The 20,871-nt window shown below is 41.0% G+C and overlaps 2 protein-coding genes across 2 annotated transcripts; one reads left to right on the plus strand and one right to left on the minus strand.

Moving 5' to 3' along the window:
* Positions 1 to 227: 227 nt before the first annotated feature.
* On the plus strand, positions 228 to 2,760 carry LOC139461913 (notch homolog 2 N-terminal-like protein C). Its single transcript, XM_071243404.1, has 4 exons — positions 228 to 297; positions 1,068 to 1,310; positions 2,193 to 2,276; positions 2,369 to 2,760. The coding sequence occupies exons 1-4, from the start codon at positions 228 to 230 to the stop codon at positions 2,758 to 2,760; spliced, it is 789 nt and encodes a 262-aa protein (XP_071099505.1).
* A 103-nt stretch (positions 2,761 to 2,863) lies between these two features.
* Positions 2,864 to 19,411, minus strand: LOC139461924 (uridylate-specific endoribonuclease B-like). The gene is made up of 7 exons (XM_071243414.1): positions 19,327 to 19,411; positions 9,650 to 9,784; positions 8,404 to 8,589; positions 7,870 to 7,996; positions 7,135 to 7,334; positions 5,997 to 6,223; positions 2,864 to 4,831 (listed from the first exon to the last, which is right to left on the minus strand). Exons 1-7 carry the CDS (start codon positions 19,382 to 19,384, stop codon positions 4,601 to 4,603), a joined length of 1,164 nt encoding a protein of 387 aa, XP_071099515.1. The 5' UTR covers positions 19,385 to 19,411; the 3' UTR covers positions 2,864 to 4,600.
* Positions 19,412 to 20,871: the final 1,460 nt, after the last annotated feature.

The following is a 20,871-nucleotide window of genomic DNA, read 5'->3' on the forward strand; positions in this document are numbered from 1 at the left end:
CGTTGATATTGGAATAGTACGTTGTAAGTGGTAAGTGTTGCTTGTGATAGCCGTTGCTTTCCTCAGATTTATTCCGTACGGAGAAGAAACACGTAGAATAACATGACATTTTAAAGACTTATCGAAGATGTTCATAAGATAGCCCTGGATGTTCAAGTCACTACAAGCCGAACCGACACGTGTCTGAGGATACTGATGCGGTTCAAAGAAGATAACACTCCCCAGAGATGTCAGCCATTACGTTGCTGGGGATCCTGTTGCTTGGTGCATCCCGAACAGCTATAACACTGGATACAGGTGCGTCTGTAATGAATCATTAAATGTCTTCTATTTGTTACAGTACATAAAACCATCACAACAAAGATACCTATTGTGCTTAAGTCAAGCAGAACGAGTTTATTTGTCCGCAAACGGAACTAGTCTCTGGCGACACTGGCGACACGTTCTAATAGTGGACTAGATTATTAAAGCGTACTGGAGTTTTAACTTCAAAGGCTTTTAATGTTTGAGTATTTGTTTGTTTGTTTCTGTCTACTTTACAAAAGTTATGAAGTGCTATTTTCGTTCGCCATAAGAAATATACAACACTTTAAAATGGAAATAAATTGGCTGAAGTTTCAAACCAAAACATAACAAAACGGCATCGAACTACCGTGGTCTGTGGTGTTGTGCGGTTCGCTGTGTAAACAATGAAATGGATGCTTCATCTGCAGGGAAACATAGTTCATATCATCCTAACTATCAGTCATCAGTACATCAATCACTGCCATCGTGAATGCGTGTTGTTGTCACGATGAACGTCTACATTGGCTGACCTTTTGTGGCCAATTAGTCACATCGTATTTTGGGTTACAGATAACTCTTCATTGTTAAATGTAACGTCTTTATAATATTATTAATGAATATAATGTTTTTTAAATAAATTCCGAATTCAGATCAGCTCCAAGATTTTGAGGCATTGCGTGAACAAACAATAAGGATAGCCATTGCTGGGAAGGGGCTCTGTTCGCCTGTCGCGCCGAAGACCGGTTCCCGATATTTTTATAAGAAGGTAGCCTGTGTTTCAGATTGTCCGGTACGGAACTGCCTCAGATGTCGAGAGGGAACATGCACTGTATGCAAACCCGGTTCTCAGTCCTGTCCTACTAACTGTGAGGAACGGCTGGTGTGTGCGCACGGCTACTGCAACGGAGGGTGTCGAGACGGCTGGCATGGGTCCAGGTGTAACACCCGGTGCCCAGACGGTTGTCCTGTATGTGACAAGAACACCGCCCGGTGTACCCGAACTGACACACCGCCCCTACAAAATGGTAGGTCATACAATATAGGAATCTGACGTTCTGGTAAAAATGACACGAGAGTTGTTCGCACGAGAGTTGTACATTATCTTCCTTGTTCAAGAATCTATGACGTTAGTCCAGGGAGTGATGTGTGAAATTTGGATTTCACTCCCGGTGTATTTATATCTTAGGAGGGTTGTTTCTTCGTACAAAGGGCACATGATATCTGTATTTGAATAGAACTTCCGATTCCTGTAGTCATCCTGTAAGTATAAAGTCGGTATTAGACAGACCCTCTGTTGGAATTCATAGCATTTTCCTTCATGTTACACGATTCCTCGGTGGGAAGCGCAGAAATGCTAATTCCTGGCAGGGTTACCGAAGGTGGGATGCGGGTGCATCGTGGATCTTTATTTTACCTCTATAATCCTTTCCAGTTTCATACTTTATCCATTTAATGTAGTTCATGTCAGAAATGATTCTAGGCCCCTAGTATAATATGCCTTCAAGTTGAGTGAGTACAATTTCCAGCGCATGTTGATACGTATAACATCCAGACATCAATACATTACATATAAGTGCAATTTGATATTTTTACAATTTAGCATGTTTTACGACAAAGAACTATAATTCAACTCCAATGGTAAGCTACCAGTGACGATCCGGTTTAGAACTGGTCTTCAGCTACCCATGCTTGTCGTACGAGACGATTCTGCTTGTGGTAAGAGGCGAGTAATATGATCGGGTGGTCAGGCTCGCGTACGTCGATGCTCATGATAACAATCACTGGACTTTCTGGTCCTGACTAGATTTTTTGCAGACCGCCGTCACGTAACTGGGATATTGCTGAGTGCGGCATCAAACAACAAACAAATGCTTCGCCTCAATCAAACGGACGCAATTCCTTTGCAGAGTGTCCAGCCAACTGTTATTGTGTGCAGGCGTCTTGCATCCGATGCCGGACAGGCTTCACAGGGTATAACTGTAAACTTCAAGGTTAGTTGACACTGATACTGGTACTTTTCTTCTCAGAAGCAGATCTATCTACTTATCTTATTTGTTCACATGTATTTCAACGGGTATTTCAGACTCTCACAAAGCAGACAAACCAACCAGCAGCTATGGCGTGCTAACAGCGGTTTTCACTGGGGTAGGTTTACTGCTAGGCGTGACCTTGCTGACACTCTGTGTTACATGCTACATCTGCCGGGCGCAGAAGAGATGGAGACAACCAACCGTCGGCGTGACGCACGAAGAGCGAGACGCTCCTCCAGCATGTACTTCTTCCACGTTAGAAGAGTCTGTTGAATTACAAGAAAGAGGCGATAACGCTCAAAACAGAAGAGTATTTCTGCCAGATTATCGCGTGACAGCTCTTCCTCCATCGTATGACTCCATTTTCTGTGAGATATCACGTGACAGAGAAGAGTCACGTGGTGCATGTAAGCCACCCTCGTATGAAACAATACAGCACGTGTGACCGACTATACTTTGCCTGTAAAACTACATGTATGTGAATAGTAACAAAACATTCAAACAATACATGTATGTGGCAAGAAACTGGACATCCAAACAATACGGTATCAATATCTTTTTATTGAAGGGAAAACTAACAGGCTATAGGCCTATAGTACAAATATGTGTGGATATCATATGTACAGAATATATCTCAAATAATTGATACCACTTGTCTTATCCGTAACTTTATTGCAAGGAATATATAAGCTGCAATGGACTTTAATACAATTGGTATTTACAGAAGACATTAATTCTTCAAACTTAAAGATAACTGGAGGTACAGAATTTGAAGTAGCTATGCACAGCGTAGACGTTATGCAAATGGGCAAATGAGAACAAAGTGGTGATCGTCTTCTATCAACGTAAAATTCCTCTTTTTACACGGTGCATTTATCCTCTGGGTTTTGACACGTCTTCATGTTACTATTTTCAAGAAATGTGAGGAGCACAGGGAGACAGACATTTAATCAATACATATATGGCTGACTAACTGACAACTGGATGTTGGACGTTATGTTCAAATTGAATTTCTGGAAGAGAATGATATGCTTGTACGATTCTGGGGACAGTTTAAATACAATCTGGAAATATGATCATAAACCAGCGTACTTGGGAAAACATAACACTAATATTACGTTAATATATCTTAAATTTGAAAAATATGTTATATTAACCCCTCTTTACATTTGTTGTATAGCAACAGCTCTTGTGTTAATAATGCACATATTCATGTAAATACTAGCACCATGTATTGGCTCTGAGAAATATCAGAGATCTTGTAAATCTTCGGATATATATTCTGGAGGAAATATGTTCGTTCGTTCGTTCGTTCGTTCGTTCGTTCGTTCGTTCGTTCATCTGGTCTAATGGCAATTCAAACAATATAATATCGGGTCTAGGGGCAAGATTTACAAACATTTCATTACCTGGTCTAGTGGTAAGACATTCAAATAATACATGCACCTGGTCTATTTGCTAGGAATAAAAAAATACATGCACCTGGTCAAGTGTCTAGACATTAGGGCAGTACATTACCTAGGCTATTGGCAAGATATTCAGACAATACATGCTACTGTTATTGTGGCTAGACATTAAAGCAATACATGCACCTGGTCTAGTGGCTAGACATCCAAGCAACACATTAGGTGATCGAGTGGCTAGACATTCAAGCCACACATTACTTGGTCTAGTGGTTAGACATTCAAACAATACATGCATCCAAATAGATGCTACCCATTTAATGGCAATACATTCACCTGACAAGTAGCTGTAGGTTTAAGCAACAAGACATTCAAACGACTCGTGTATCTGAATGGTATCCAGGTAGTGGTACAAGATGGTTCTATCGAAAAAAATAAATTCTCCCCGACAGTTCTGGACAAACATAATTATACTTCAAATTGTCGAAACAAAAAAAATGACATTGTTGCAAGGTGCTTTCTCATAAAAACGTCAGGCTCATAATTTTAAATTTAAAAAATAATCTGCTTTTGTAATTGTTGCTGAAAAAGCCTCACCTCTGGATACAAAATTCTCCTTTAATATGACAGAAATCTATGAATGAAACTGGTTGGTTCAACCCAAATGAAACACAAGACATGATTAGTTGATGGTATCATAGTTGTGCTTTGGACGTTAGGTTTGTAGTGTTTCGGCTTCTGTTGCCAGCCATGTAATGTTTTGATAACGTTTGTATATTTGTCGTTGAATACAGTTTTCAAGCGTATTACCTTTTTTTAGTCCGGCCGTTCAGCTAAAGTTAAGCTGACTTCGACGTAAAAAAAGAAGCAAAAATATAACAGTTACATTCTAATGAAGGCTGTTGCAACTTGGAGTCCTTGAACATTTGCATTGTCATAGGTCTTGATTGTTATATTGTGTCCCCTGAAGTTGAACTGACAGACACCCCCGGGATGTATTGCAATGCACAAGGTGTATACAGCCATGTCGAACTCCGGAGACACGCCCACAAACATACTGCCGACTTGCTTCCGCCCTCCTTTCCACGTGAACCGGGCCCCGAGAATATACGGCTGAAACAGGCATATTTTACATATACTTTAAAACAAAACACTTCTCATAATCATCAGAAATCTCTGCTACAAGTAGTGTGAATAGTTAATCAAGTCTACGTTCTACACTGCACTGTTATACAGATTAACACATTCAATAGCAGAGTTGTTTATTTCTTGTTTGAGATGTTGTTTAGACTTAACAAAACAGCAACATAATCAGACCTGACAGATTGGTCAAACATGAAATCCTTTCCATGAAGAACCTCTTCCCTTGTGATTACGGGATTCTAATGTATGCCCGCGGACGTGTAGCTTCAGCTACATGTGGCAAACTTTTTTTCCAAAATTATAAAAATGAGTGAATGTGTGAGTGAGTTGGGTTTTTCGCCGAAATTAGCAATATTCCAGAAGTATCATGGCGGAAGACACCAGAAACGGGCTTCACACATTGTAGCCATGTGGGAAATGGAGACTGGGTCTTCGGCATGACGGTTTAACCATTAGGCTACCCAGCAAAATCATAAGAAATGTCCTTGTAAATTCCGACTATATTATAAGCATGCGTTATCAGCATGTATCAAATAGTGATGGTACCAGGTTTTCGGGAAAAGGTGAGTATAATAATATCCTAACCCACCGGTGGCACCGTCACAAACACATGCAAACACAAGTCAAGTGTTCACACGAGCAATCACGGGAACATCTGGTACAAGTCAAAACAGGGAATTGCATGATATTGTCTTCCACATATCTACCATAAACTTTAGAAGCATTACTTCGGCATTGAATGCTGTAATCGTGATTAAACAAAGTTTGAGCAAAGAGTCGTATGACGCTCTTTCAAGTCTTCTAGAGCTGCTGGAACATTGCTAGACATAAAGACAATGATGGCAATCGGAAAGTGGAAGAAAACTCGTCTATACTGGCAGGCTAAATCCGATAATCAATATTACTCACATTACTAGTATTTACACTACGTGGTTAGAAGCTACAAAATTGGCCATGATTAAAGTCAAATAAAATTAATTTCTTGATATATTTCAATGATCTATTGTATTAGTTCAATAATAAACGTTCATTTAAATAACTTGCGACCATCTGTATGTATCAGTGTGTGAACGTTGTTAATGAAACCAAATCAGCCGGTAACCCTATGCTAGTATTGCATGTAATCACCCTTTACCTCCAACTTGGTCACATATCCTTCATAACTCAAACGCCCCTGTTGTTCCTCGAGATAAAACTGAATCCAGTTGTGGAAGCCTGTCACTCTGCTCCCTCTTAGTTCTCCAACCATCACGTGCTCAAACCCGCTGCTGCTGACCACACCACGTGACCTCCGAGGGTAAAGGTCAAACCAAAGAGTTTTCAGCAGATTCCTTAAATCGATGGTCGTGTCTTGAATCACTCCTGAAGCATCAAGTGTAGATATTGTTATTTGTAAAGAATTGATTTTAATAGTATATTGAGGTTAAAACGTAAAATCCCGTGTGCATACTCTGCAAATCCCCGTAGGGCTTCACACAAATTGTGCACATCGTTTTCAACGTTCATATTGAAGTCGATTAATTCTTGTTGATAACTAAGACAACAAAAAGCTCATCAAAGATTTTTTTTAGCATTAATACAAAACACTGGCGAGAAAGATACGAAATTAGTGATATGTTCAGCGCAATAATGCAACACAAGCCCCGCCCAACCTATTATCAGCTAATCAGGAAACAGTTAAGCGGAAGTGGGTGTGGCCTAATTTCTTTCCGGTGTGTAGAAACATAAACGCAAAAAATTGCATGGTTATCCAATCAAATGTCTTGGGATTAATTTGAATATGTGTAGTTAACATCAAATACCGTTAGTGGAAAACACTTAAAATCGAGTGGTCAAGAATTGCTGGCCTGGGTCTTTGCGTATCATCTCTCCCCGACGGCGTGGCTCGCTGCCCGTGCTGTCTATATCTGGTGATGGGAGGCGGGGTAGTCCACTGGTTAAAGCGTTCGCTCGTCACACCGAAGGCCCCGGATCAAATCCCCATATTGGTACAATGTGTAAAGCTCAGTTCGGGTGTCCCCCGCCTTGATATATGATATTACAACCGTATTGCTCAAAACACAACTCAATCACTATAACTGCCCTATACTGTCGTGACATAGCTGGATAATTGCTCGATTATTGCTGGCTGTAGTTATGGACAACGTTTACCAAGGCCGTAGTTAACTTTTTTGACGGGTGGGGGTGGGGGATTGCGCAAGTAACCTATTTCTATGAAAAGAAGTCCCGGTTGCCCTCCCCGGCTTGCTACGGCACTGTTTACTCTCACTCGCCTTGCTGCGCTAGATAATGACGGAGGAAGGACATTGTGTCCGTAGCTACGACGCCATCTAGGAAAGCCTCGGTTTCATGTCTCTCGCTAGCCGTCAGAGTCTCGAGCACACGGACGTTGGGGTCGTAGTTGTCAAGGAGGTTGATGAATAGTCTGTATGTGTTTCTGTTGAAGAACTCATGGCTGATATTGTTGAACAGACTGAAACACAATAATCACAGAGGGCTTAGTGAGTGAGTATGGTTTTACGCCGCTTTTAGCAATATTCCAGCAATATCACGGCGGGCACAGAGGGCTTAATATACGAGAATGACTGTATATTTCTGAATAGTTGCACGACAATACTACACTAATGGCTGGTGTGGGGCATGAGTGGCTAGTCAGTCTAAGGCGCCGCAATATGCTCAGCAGCGAAACCTATGATTGCAGGTTCGAATTCCTGTTCGCCCCGATTATGTTTCTAGATGTGTCAGCATCATACCCGTGTTCGATGGTTTCACCAATATAGTAAACGTCTGAGACCTGCATCACTTAGGACTTTCATCCCGTGATATAACTGAAATACTGTTAAAAGCGGGATTAAACCAATCTCACTTACTCATTACCGAATTACTAAACCTGTAATATTTGCAGTTAGTACTACCAAAACGGTATATTCTTTCTAAATAATGTGTATTAAATGTGTATTGGGAAAGACAAGCCTTTGTTGGCTAAGGTAACGTGGACGCGCACTTACGGATACACTGCTCTGTCGCTGGTGTCACGGGTAGTAGTGTGATTCTGGAAGTTGAGGCTGAACTCGGAGAGGGGAAGGCGGTTCACGTCGGACGCCCACAGTCCGGCCACCACTTCCGTCAGGGTAGCTGAAATACCGTTACAGGTGAAACTAAACCGTAGGTAATGTATGTTAAACTATTCAAACAAATCAAAAGCCTTCCAATACGTCAAGGGAGATGTTGTAGCATAATGGTTGAAGCGTTCGCTCGCCACTCTGTAGGCCTGGGCTCGATTTGCGATTGTGCCCCCCACTCTCTCACTCACGCCAATAGAATTAGTGGTTTAACGCCGCTTTGAACAATATTTCAGTTATATCACGGTGTGGTAATGCAACTTTAAGTCATAAGTGATACAGAAGTATGGTGTTCACAAATATTGTTTGAATCAGCGTTAAACTCTAATCCATCTCATACACGTCTAGGGCCGGAAGGGTAGCCTCGTGGATAAAGTCGCTAACAGCGTAGAACTTGACTCACTCACTCAGGGGACTTACCGTTAGAACGCATGGTGACAAGTGATCGGCTGTTTGGCGTTGCTTCAGGTACAACTCCACTTGAACAGACATCCACGTAGTCATGACAACAGTCTCCATGTCGCCGACACTGGTCATTACAGAAGCAGGTTCCGACTCTGCCAACGGTACATCGACCAGAACACGAACCCGATGTCGGAGGTGTGGCTGCAACGATGCATGTGTCAAAACCGCGTGAACAACCCCAATACAGCCATAGCTCCCTGTATAAATGCCTCGTCGTACCTAAAACTGAGTCTCTTGTAATGTGTGCATTTCATTGCGGTTATTTCGGAAAATCAGCCATGTTCCAGTTGTTCCAGGACCAGGCAAACCAGTAAATGTGATCAACACACCACGCCTTCCGGGTACGAGGACTCGAGAATTGGTCTCCAGCAGCCCATATTTGTGGTAATCGGCGACTGAAGTGATGGTGTGGTCAGGCTCGCTGACTTGCATGTCATTGTATCTAAAGTGCGTAGGTCGATGCTCATGATGTCAATCGCTAGATTTTCTGATCCAGACTTAATTAATAAAAGACCGCCGTCTCACAGCTGGAATAGTGCTGAATGCGACAATATCAGATAGCTAAATCGCAAAGAGCAATGAAGAACGAAGCGTGGTTTTTTCATGACAAAACATTGTTCTATCATGACGTAATTTCTGGAGATTCGAACACGTTATTTTTAAGAGGGAAGTGTCTGGTGAGTTGTTCCCCATATATGTAGCAGGGCAACGCAGATAAACGCGTTGGCCGAACGATCGCATCCCAAACCGGGAGAGATATGACAATCGGTATTGGAAGATAAGGTACAGGAAGTCGACGTGAGGATTGTGAGAATATGCGGAAAATACCCACATGTGCATAAAATAGACTTGTCCGACGTTGCCGAGGTCGTATTCTATTGAGGGAGTCATCATTAGGGGTTAATATTTTAAAAGCTTGAATGTACATTTAATCAACATCCTCAAAGAGGCTGTACATAATGTTGATATCTCCTCTCGTGGTTAATTCTCCCTGTAGTGTTTTTGTACGATAAACAACGAGTCCACGAGTCGTTTATTTCTTAATTAAACAACAATTAACAAGTGTAAGATGTCACATAAAGACTCAGTTCACAGAACTTGACCACACAATCTCCTTTATTGTCTGCTCTTACGACACCGAGGGATATTGAGTCGAGATTGATCGTGGTAGGGTCACTATTAATGGATGAAGGTGACTAACCTATCCTTTTTGAAATCTGGGTAGTACATGCATCTTGGTAGTCATGACAACAGTCTCCATGTCGACGGCAACGGTTGTTGCAGAAGCAGTCTCCGACGTCCCCAGCGTTACAACGGCCGCTACACGAAGCAGCAACTGGAACAAAGTAGTCATGACATATCTTTAAGGTACACATCGCCACATGTACTCTCACAGAACGCTGCTAAGGCAACGACGTTGGTTAAGGTGCTTTGAAAGCAATTACTTGCACCATCCACTGTAATGTTAAAGGAGAAATATATTAGCAACTTAGACTGCTATCATGTCATAAATGAATTAATAAATTCATACATGGAATGGACATCAACCAATACTGATTCACGTAGGTGAGTGATTAAGTGTGGCATTATGTCGCTTTTAGCAATTTTCCAGAAACATCAGAGCGGGGACACCAGAGATGGGCTTCACACATTGTACCTCTGTGGGACTCCATCACGGGCTTTCGACGGAAAGAGCGAACACTTTATCCACTAGGCTACCCACCGCCCCACACACGTCAGAAGTTAGAAGTTCTACGATATTCCGAAGACACGTGACTGGTTACATATCCACAAACTAGAGTTTCTATCCTTTACATGTCTACTCAAAATAATCACACTAATATGAAAGCAGTACACACGATCAGTCTTTGTAAGATGAATCCTTTGGGGATTCGAGGGGCAGAATAAAATAGGAGTATCCCATGCTAATCGCATTGGACGAGAGGGGTGGTGACTTTGCTGATTGTGTCTTATTGTGTACAAACGGCGCGGAACGTTGTAATACAGCCGCCGTACTACCGATTGTAGAATACAATAACTAACACTCGCCCTCTCTCATCACATTAGAGGGCCGGTGGGATAGACTAGTGGTTAAAGTGTTAGCTCGTCACGCCGAAGACCTGGGTTCGATTCCCCAAAAGAATGTGTGAAGCCCATTTCTGGTGTTCCCGCCTTGATAATGCTGTAATATTGCTAAATACTCATTATACTAAATACATATCATTACCAAATGTTTTAGGGGGTCATAAAAAATGTCATGTTTATAACCAGACAGAAAGTTCATTTGCATTTTGACTTTTCGGGGGTCAAAAAACAATGTACAGGGTCATGGAAAGCGTCATCTACAATTTGACAAGCATTAGGGGAGGGTCATTATTTCATCAAAAACATCTGCACTCCGCTCCGCGTTATAACACTTAGCCAAATCACTACACCTTCGGTGTACTCATTTTTTTCTTTCCCGTTAATCTCACTGGCGTCGTCGGGGCGGTCGGGTAGCCTAGTGGTTAAAGCGTTCGCTCGTCACGCCGAAGACCCGGGTTCGAGTCCCGTACAATGTGTGAAGCCCATTTCTGGTGTCCCCCGCCGTGATATTGCTGGAATATTGCTAAAAGCAGCGTAAAACCAAACTCACTCACTCACTCACTGGCGTCGTCATTATATTGTTTTCTTTGTATATCAATCTTATATCATTGGCTTTATCATTATATTGTTATCTTGGACATTCACCCCACCGTATGTTGTGTAAACATATTATCCTGTATATATAAATTAACCCTACGCGCTCATTCAGGATAAACCCAATGAAGGAGCAAGAAGTAGCTCTGAAATGTCGTGAAAATGAATAGAAGTATCGTTATCCATAAAAAATGTCATGTTATGAAATATCTCTCGCATATAATCATATATCACACAAACTACTCAAGAGGTACGAGGTGAAATATTGCGTCTACAAAGGACATGGACCCTCTCACCCTGCGGCATATTCTGCCTTACTCTGTCTTGAGTTCATGGTCAAGTTTTCTATACTTCATGTGACATAGTTAGTTAGTTAGCTTAAGGAAGCATAGCATAGTTTGAACAGAAATTATTGAGAATGAGAACATCGTGAATTATAGATTTATTAAGTTATAGACCAAGAGATTAATTGTTTGTTGTTGTTGTTTGTGTGTTTTTATTACTAATTTCCTTGGGAACAGATAGGACATGTTATTTTAATAGTATATTACATTATGATGGTCAGTATGAGTATATGAAGTTTATCTCAAAAGATAAGTTTGTCAAACACTGCTTACCAAAAAGAACAAAACAGCAAACTGTTCAATATTTTGTCACACCTCTTCTTATCCGACTATATGCTTCTATGCGGCGAAGCATACTGCCTTTTAAGAACGTTAAAAAATATCTCATCACCTCTGCTTTCATATCACATATATTTATGAGATGTTTTATTGACATGAATGTCAACATAACTCCGCAAATATTTTTCAATTGGGTTAAGGTCCGGACTCTGGCTGGGCCATTCAAAGAGTGTACCATATTGTTCGTTCAACCATTCCTGAGAATGCTTCGCTCTATGTTTTGGATCATTGTCTTGCTGGGTTACCCAATCGTTTTCATACAAACTTGTGCTATTAGAAGGAGATATCCCCGTAGAATACCAGTGTACACTGCACTAGTAATGTTACCTTCAAATACACATAATGGTGTGGCACCCAACACACACCCACGCAACACATCAAATTTAGGATTTTACTTTGGACGCTGGAGAATTGGTTTATTTACTCCTGGTTCACATTTCTTATGCAGTTTGGATATAGCCACACTAAAGTTTAATCTCAGAATATAACATTGTGCCAAGTGAATTATCTGAGCTCCAAATACCAGTTCAAACGTCGTTCTTGCTGTCCTGGTTTCAAGAGTTGTGATGTAATTCCTCATGAATTCTGCCAATCCATTGAATGCAATTGCGTTCTTATGGTAACATGAACTGTTCCTTTATCTTACTTACTTACTTACTTTGGAGATTTAACGTGCGCTTTCCGACTGACGCGTATTTCGCACACGGGCCCGGCCAGGCCATTTAATGTGTTTCCGAAAGGGGCGAGGGTGGTCTGTGCAACCCAAGAGGGGGCTTTAGGGGTTGCTTATATAGAATTTGGGAATTTTGAGATTTGGAATAGATGCCGATGGGGTTGGGGAGGAGAACTAAGGGAGCTGGGTATGGTGGATGATTGTTTGTTTTTGTGATTTTGATTTGGTAGGTTATTATGGTTTTAGATGCGTTTTATTAGTTCCGTTTTTATTAAGAATACGCCTAAGGCCTTGAAGTTTTCTAGTTTATTTTGTGGGTTTAGTATTGCTTCTAGAGTGAGAGCCTTGTTTATATTGAGGGTGGTTTGTAATGCGGTTCGATGTGTTAGGTAGTGTGTGCAGTGGATGAGTGCGTGTTCTGGGGTTTCTGGTTGTTTGCAGTGTGGGCAGTTACCTGTAGTGTGTTTTTTAAATTTTTTTAGGTGGTTATTTAGGTTGGTGTGTCCTGTTTGGAGTTTAGTGATTACTCTGTCGATTTTTTTGGATGGATGGAGAATTTTTGGTTTGGTTAGTGGTTTGCTGAGCACTCTTTTGATTTGGCTATTTGAGTTTAGATATAGGTTATGCCATTTTTTTGTGATTTTTTGTTTGTTTACACTTTTAATTTCTGATTTTGAGATGGGTAAGTTTAAGCTTATTTCTGGGATTTTGAGGGATAGTTTAGCTGCTTTATCGGCGTTTTCATTACCGTATATTCCTACGTGGGCGGGTATCCACAAGAAGGTTATTTGTTTGCCTGCTTTTGTTAGGTCGTTGGAGCTTTTAAGTATTTGATTTATTAATTTAGGTCGGTTTTTGGTATTTTTGTTTTGGAGGGCTTGTAGTCCACTTAGGGAGTCAGTAAGTATTAGGATTTTTTGGTTGTTTTTGGATTCTTGATTGTGGAGGGCTGAGGCCATGCCCATTAGTTCGGCCGTGAATATTGATTGGTTATTTGGGAGTCGGAAGGATTGTGTGGTTTTAGTTGGTTGTGTGGTATGGACTCCGAAACCCGTGTGTTTGGAGGTCGGATCTGAGGATCCGTCCGTGTAAATGTGACACCAATTTGGCCAATTTTTGTGTATGTATGCTAGTGTGGTAGTTTTAGCTATGTTTGGGTCGGTTTGTTTATTTATTTGGCTAGCTAGTGTTGTGTCTATTTTGGGTATTTTAAGTTTAGGGGTGAAGATATTTGATTGTTTGCAGTTTTGTTTAAGATTTTTAATTTGGTGTTCATTTAGGTAGTTTGTTATTCTTTGGGATATTGGGGTAAGTAAGGGGTGTTTACGAGCTAGAGCTTGGTTTTTAGGGCTGATGTTTTGGTTTATTAAGTTTTGGATGAGAGGGTTTGATTGGGACGCGGCCCAGAAATTTAAGCTTAGCTGTTCCCTGCGTAGACTTAGTGGCATTTCTCCTGTTAAGGCCTGAAGTGAGGTGTAGGAGGTGCCATGTTGGGTGCGTGTAATGAGTTTGAGAGCCTGATATTGTATTGAGTCAAGTTTTTTAGATAGAGAGTTGTTTAGGGTGTTGTATATGGCGCAGCCGTAGTCTAGTTTTGATCTAATTAGGGATATGTAGAGAGAGAGGAGAGTATCTTTGGAGGCTCCCCAGTTAGAGCCAGTTAGGCATCTTAGGGTGTTTAGGTCTTTACTGCATTTAGTTGTTAGGTTTTGGATGTGAGCATCCCAGGTGAGATGTTCATCGAAAATAAGTCCTAAGAATTTGGTTTGTTTTTGAAATTTGATTGTTTGATTGTTTAGCTGGAGGATTGGGGAGGCGGGTTTCATGTTTTTATGTTTGAATACTATTCCTGTTGTTTTTTCTGAGTTAAGGGAGAAGCCCCATTTGTCAGCCCATTGTTGTATTTTATTAAGAGATTTTTGGAGTAGATTTTTGGCCATTTTCATGCTTTTAGTGCGGATCCAGATGGCTCCATCATCCGCGAATTTTGATATGTTTACTTTAGGGGATAGACCCTCGAATAGATCGTTTATCATTATATTGAAGAGGGTGGGGCTGAGGATACTGCCCTGTGGAGTGCCATTTTCTAGGGGACATTGGTCCGATAGAGTTTGGTCTATACCCACGGTTATTTTACGATTGTTTAGGAAGTCCTGGATGTAGTTTATTATCTGACCTTTGAGTCCTATTTTTTTAAGTTTTTGTATTAGCCCATCGTGCCATACCATGTCGAAAGCTTTAGAGAAGTCTAAGAAGATGCCTGTGGTATATTGTTTATTTAGTTGTCCTGTCTTAATATCTTGTTCTAGTCGGGCGAGGTTATCTAGGGTTGAGCGGCCAGGAGTGAAACCGCTTTGATCTGGGTTTATGGTGTTATTTTGGGTTAAGTAATGTTGTAATCTATTTTTAGCCATTGATTCCATTACTTTACATAAGTTTGAAGTTAGGGATATTGGTCTATATGAGTTAGCTTGATTAGCTGGTTTATTAGGTTTAGGGATTGGTATGACTAGGGCCTGTTTCCAGGGAGTAGGAACCTGTCCGTTTAGGTAGAGGAGATTGTATAGTTTGAGTAGTGCCTGGAGCAGTTTTAGGGGGAGTTTTTTAATTATTTGGTAAGAGGTTAGGTCTAATCCTGGGGCTGTGCCCTTTTTCCTGTTTCGGATTACGTAGAGGAGCTCCTCCATTGTGTAGGGTTGATTTATTTCTAGATTGTTATTGTTTGGTTCTTTTGTGGGTTTGTTTTCTGTTTTAAGTTTATCTTGGAATTTTTGGCTGAAGTTGCTGTTACTGCTAACGGCCGAAAAGTGGTTGGCGAGATTATTTGCTTTTTGGGCGGGGTTGGTTGAGTTGTTAATGTTAGGGGTTTTTTTATGTCGTTTTAAGCCTCTAATGGCGTGGATTTTGCGCCAGACCGTTCTGGCATCTGTACGGTTATTTATACCTTCGCAGAATTTTTTCCAGTCTCTACTTTTGGCTATTTGGACTAGTTTTTGAACCTGGTTTAAATATTTGTAGTCGCGTTTTGCTTTATTGAAGGCTGATTTACGTTTTCGTCTAGTCTGTTCTATTTCCTCATTCCACCATGGTACCGTCGGTTTGCCTGTCTTAGATGTTTTGAAGGGGATGGAGGTTTTGGCTGCGTTTATTATATAGTCTGTTAGGTTTTTACAATAGGTTTCTGGATCATTATTTTCTATTTCGTTTAAGTTAGCTTCGTTGCAGATATCTTGGAATTGGTCCCAGTTAGCTTTGTTGTAATGGAATTTTGGTTCTTGGTTTTCTGTTTGGATTGGTACGTTTGTATTTCCTATGGTTATGTTTATGGGGAAGTGGTCGCTACCTAGCGGGACGTCGTGTACTTCCCATTGAGTGCTTTGGGCTAGATCTGCGGTGCATATGGTTAGGTCGATAGCCGACATTTTTTTGTTTATCTTATCGTACCTCGTGGGTTGGTTGCTATTAAGGAGTACTAGGTCGTTTGTTTCTATCCATTCGGAGATTAATTTGCCATGATTATCTATTTTATCATCTATGCTCCATGTAGGATGGTGAGCGTTAAAGTCTCCTAGGAATATAGTAGATTTATCGCTTATTTTGAGTAGTTTGTTTAGATCCTCAGGTTGGACTTTTTGTTCCGCCCAGTGGTAAATATTTATGATGTTTATGTTTCGGTTATTTAATGTGATTTTAATGCCGTTGGCTTCTAGGTTTGGCGTGTCTATTTTTATTTCTTCGTAATTTATATCTTCCCTGATAAATATGATTAGTCCTCCTGCGGCTCTTCTTGTTTTCGGTTTAGCTCTGTCAGTTCTAACTGAGTTGTAGTTAGGTAGTGTGAATTTCGATTTTTTTGAGAATTTGGTTTCCTGTATACAAGCAATGTGAGGGCCTTTATTTAGTTTAAATTTAGTTTTTAGTTCATGGCCGTGGGAGGTGAGTCCGTTGGCGTTCCACTGAAAAATATTTAGTCCTTCCATTATTGGTTTCGGGTGATTGGTGATTTAGTTTTTAGTTTTTATTTTATTCGGTGAGTTCTTTTAGATGGAGGTTAAAGAGGAAGAAGGGAAGATCGGTTAATTTTAGATTGAAAGCTACTTTGTGGAAGGATTCCATACTAGCTTTTGGTGAGTTTTGACTATGCATATATGCTAGGAGTAAGGTGAGGTTATTTAGGTTTGGGGTGTTGGCTGGTTGGGAAGTTTGGTTTGTTTTAGTTGGAGTAGTGTCTATTGTTTCCTCAGTAGTGGAGAAATCTTCGTCATGGGTTGGATTAGGTTTAGCTGGTTGAGTTTCCATGGGGGAGGCATGTGATGTGGAGGGTTGTGAAGGTGTTGGCGGGATGGGTGTAGCTGATGTTTTCTTAGTGTTTGTGTTTTGTTGTTGTGCTTGCTTGTGGGAGAGCGTTGTTGCCATATGGGCTGTAGGGTGGTTGGATGAGGGTCGTGTTGTGGTGGTCATTTTGAGGTTTGTTTTGCATGCGGGGGTTGATGTTTTGGGAGGGTTCGTGGTTGGTTGAGTGGCTGCTTGTGTGTGTGAGGTGGGTGCGGTTTCTCGGTAGGGGTCCCAGACAGAGCTGTCGGTTATGGGTGTGGTGTTTGTTTGTGGGATGGTGTTTGGGTGTGGTGTAGGGAGGAGTGGTTTAGATGCAGGTGTAGCAAATTTTCGTGTTTGGATTTTAGCCGTTTCTATGTTTATGTGTTTGTTGGCCTGCTGGGTGAGTGTGTGTCTGTGTGGGCATTGGTTTGAAAGTGAGGTGTGTTGGGTGGATTTGCAGTGGATGCACCAGGGTGTGCATGTGCCTGTGCAGTCTGTTTGTGCGCATTTTTTACATTTAGTTTTAGGGTAGGTGCATTGGGAAGCAGTGTGGTTGTATTTGAGGCACTTTGAACATTGCTTAACCTGCTTTATATAGGGTTTGACTTTATCAACCATTGTATGCCTAATATTTTCTTTGCTCATGCCTCTGTTGTTAGACACCAAATACTAACAAGTCGCCTTCTGTCACCAACAATCAATGTCTTTGCCCCACCTGCTCCACTCTCATTTTTTTGCAAAGCATGGTACACTGTTGATAGTTAAACATGAATCAAATAAAATATTTATATCCCTCGAAGTGAACACAAGTCAAGGTGAACACAGTTCAAGAACAGACTATTATCCTCGAGCTCCATCCTTAATCCCCTTAATCCACCAGAATTTCAGTATTGAGCTGGATGAAAACACCCCGAAGTAGCGATGCTGTGGAACATTGGAACTCAGTTGACATCCCCGTAGTCTAGATCTTTGAACACTTTTCATGCACTTACAGACACAGCTTGTTATTGCATTATTCATAACATAGGTGCTGACTGACTGGTTGACAGACACGGCTGACAGCACGGAGAAGCAAACATCATGTTACTAAATAAATCATAGTTAAGGAGAGAGAGAGAGAGAGTAGTCGACACAAGTGAACCTGGGTTCTGTTATCACTATGACTACGGTAGACACAAGTCTGCAACTGTTACTATTACTTCATCTAGATAACGGTAGACACGACTGTTCACTTGTCACTATTACTTCATCCAGATAACGGTAGGCACGGGTGTTCACCTGTCACTATGACTACATCTAGATGACGGTAGACACAACTGTACAACTGTCACTATTACTTCATCCAGATAACGGTAGACACGGGTGTTCACCTGTCACTATGACTACATCTAGATGCCGGTAGACACAACTGTACAATTGTCACTATTACTGCATCTAAATCACTGTACACATCAGTGTTCGCCTGTCACTATGACTACATCTAGATGACGGTAGACACAACTGTACAATTGTCACTATTACTGCATCTAAATCACTGTACACATCAGTGTTCGCCTGTCACTATGACTACATCTAGATGACGGTAGACACAACGGTACAATTGTCACTATTACTGCATCTAAATCACTGTAGACACCAGTGTTCGCCTGTCACTATGACTACATCTAGATGATGGTAAACACAACTGTACAATTGTCACTATTACTTAATCCAGATAATGATTGATACTAGTGTTCACATGTCACTACGACTACGTCTACATGACGGTAGACACAACTGTACAATTGTCAGTATTACTTAATCCAGATAATGATTGAGACTAGTGTTCGCCTGTCACTTTGACAACATCCAGATGACGGTAGACACAACTGTACAATTGTCACTATTACTTCATCCAGATAACGGTAAACACGAGTGTTCACCTGGTTTCAGCTGTCACTCTGACTACACTTAAATCAGTAGATATCTTCCGTGATCTGGATGTTAGTCATAGTGACAGTTGAACCCACGTACTTTCCGTTAGATGCAGCAAGTCACTGTGAAACACGCGTTTACACTTATGTACATCAATGTAGCGAATGTGACAGTTTAACACGCTTCTTCCGTTACCTGACTGTGTTCAGTGTCAAACTGCCTAAGTCGACCATACCAGTACAAGCGAGGCTAATTAAACGTTTATGCTGAAACCATGTGCCTATAGCAGACTTGTTATGGCATATAATACGTCACATGTTATTCATATATGTATATTCCCGAAAAGTTATGTAAAACTTACACTGGGTCTCTCAAAGTCATATCAATATTCGTTGTTTTCACCAGGTCAGTAACGCCCTACGTTACTTTACGCTTTCCTCCTACATTAGGCGGACACGCCATGATATGAAATGCCCTAAATATATATAAACTCACTTACTCTTACCATATTTAAATGACTTCGAATGTCAATGTCGATGTACATAAGATGACCGCACACATAACACATACAATCTCAACCTCAGGGACAGTAATTCTGTATCGGGTACATACCGGCTGGTCCTAGTGTAGCAGCGAGGAGACAGAGGCAGTACACACACGTCAGCTCCATCGCACCTAGTCAGCACACATACGGCCGTTGTGTCAACACGGACACAACAAACATGCCCCAGTGACAGTTACAGAGTTGAGTTAAGAGGCGTACGCCCACACGTCCAGGACATAATGACAGGTCCAGCCCTCTGTAAGGATTTACATATTGAGGAAGAAGTGAAACTTCCTCTTTCCGTATGTGTGACTGCATATATATATGATAAGTAAGTTTATTTCCTGGCTAAGTTCTGCAACCTCAGGAATACTCTCATTATTACTCATCAATTTAATGAATAAAAATGGACGATTTTTTACCCAATATCAACGACAGTAGCTTGGCTATATTATATTTATCAACAAACCCAACAAGCCGAGATCATGGACATAAGTCAAACAATGTGGGACGCTCACGTCCAGAAACGAGTGTAACCACACGAAGGATGACACTTCCCTCCCAATCACATAATATTGCTGAGTGCGGAGTTAGACAAGAAACAAACAATCAAACACATACGAAAGTTCCAGTGAAGATAATCATTCAAGTCAATCAAGTACCATTAATTCAAAGTCCAGTGTAAAAAGAACCTTCTATGGGGTCACTGGTTTTAACCAAAAGAGACTTGTTCTGTCTTATTAATAGCTGGCCCTCTGAACATGTACAGGACGCAATCAAGGACTGAAGAGGAAAGACAACCATCTAACACAATACGTGAAAATATGACAATACAACGTGCAAAGGTAATATTATCTGATGAAAACGCTTAGGCCTGAACACGGAAACTGATACTCTGTATGCATATGACAAATCAGTATCCGAGAATGAAATGTCATGCTATTAATGAACAATACACATAGTGCTCACCTACTTCTCGTAAAATTCTCACTTGCAACTTGGAACATTGCAGCTTCATTTACCAGGCTAATAATACAGAGCACAGATCTGTTCTTTGTGATGTTTCTTTGTTTGTTGTTTTAACGTCGCAGTCAGCAATATATTCCAGCTTTTTGACGACGGTCTGTAAATAATCGAGTCTGGACCAGACAATCCAGTGATTGACATCATGAACATCGACGCAACTGGAATACAATGACATGCATCAATCTAGTCAGCGAGCCTGAACACCCGATCCCGTTCGTCGCCTCTTACGACAAGCATCGTCGCCTTTTACGACAGGAATGGGTTCTGAAGACCTATTCTATCCCAGATCTTCACAGGTTTACCGCATATTGGTTAAGTAAAATATGTACCGTCGATCCATTAACATTTTACATGATTATTATATCATTTACTACAAACAATAATGCAGTTTAGCCTGTACTTCTTAGCGACGGTCAAGTGGTATAGTAACCTTCATACATAAAGGCGATTGGTGTACATGTAGGATATCCCTTATAATACATTACAAAGTCAAAAATATCATCGGAGTAGGTCTACCAGTAGGTAGTAACACAGTATAGGCGATAGGAACTCTAATGCAGAAACACGACCATTATCTCATTTTCTTC

This window comes from Haliotis cracherodii, unplaced genomic scaffold (assembly GCF_022045235.1).
Source record: "Haliotis cracherodii isolate W230 unplaced genomic scaffold, xgHalCrac1.p SCAF_1, whole genome shotgun sequence".
Lineage (NCBI taxonomy): Eukaryota > Metazoa > Mollusca > Gastropoda > Lepetellida > Haliotidae > Haliotis > Haliotis cracherodii.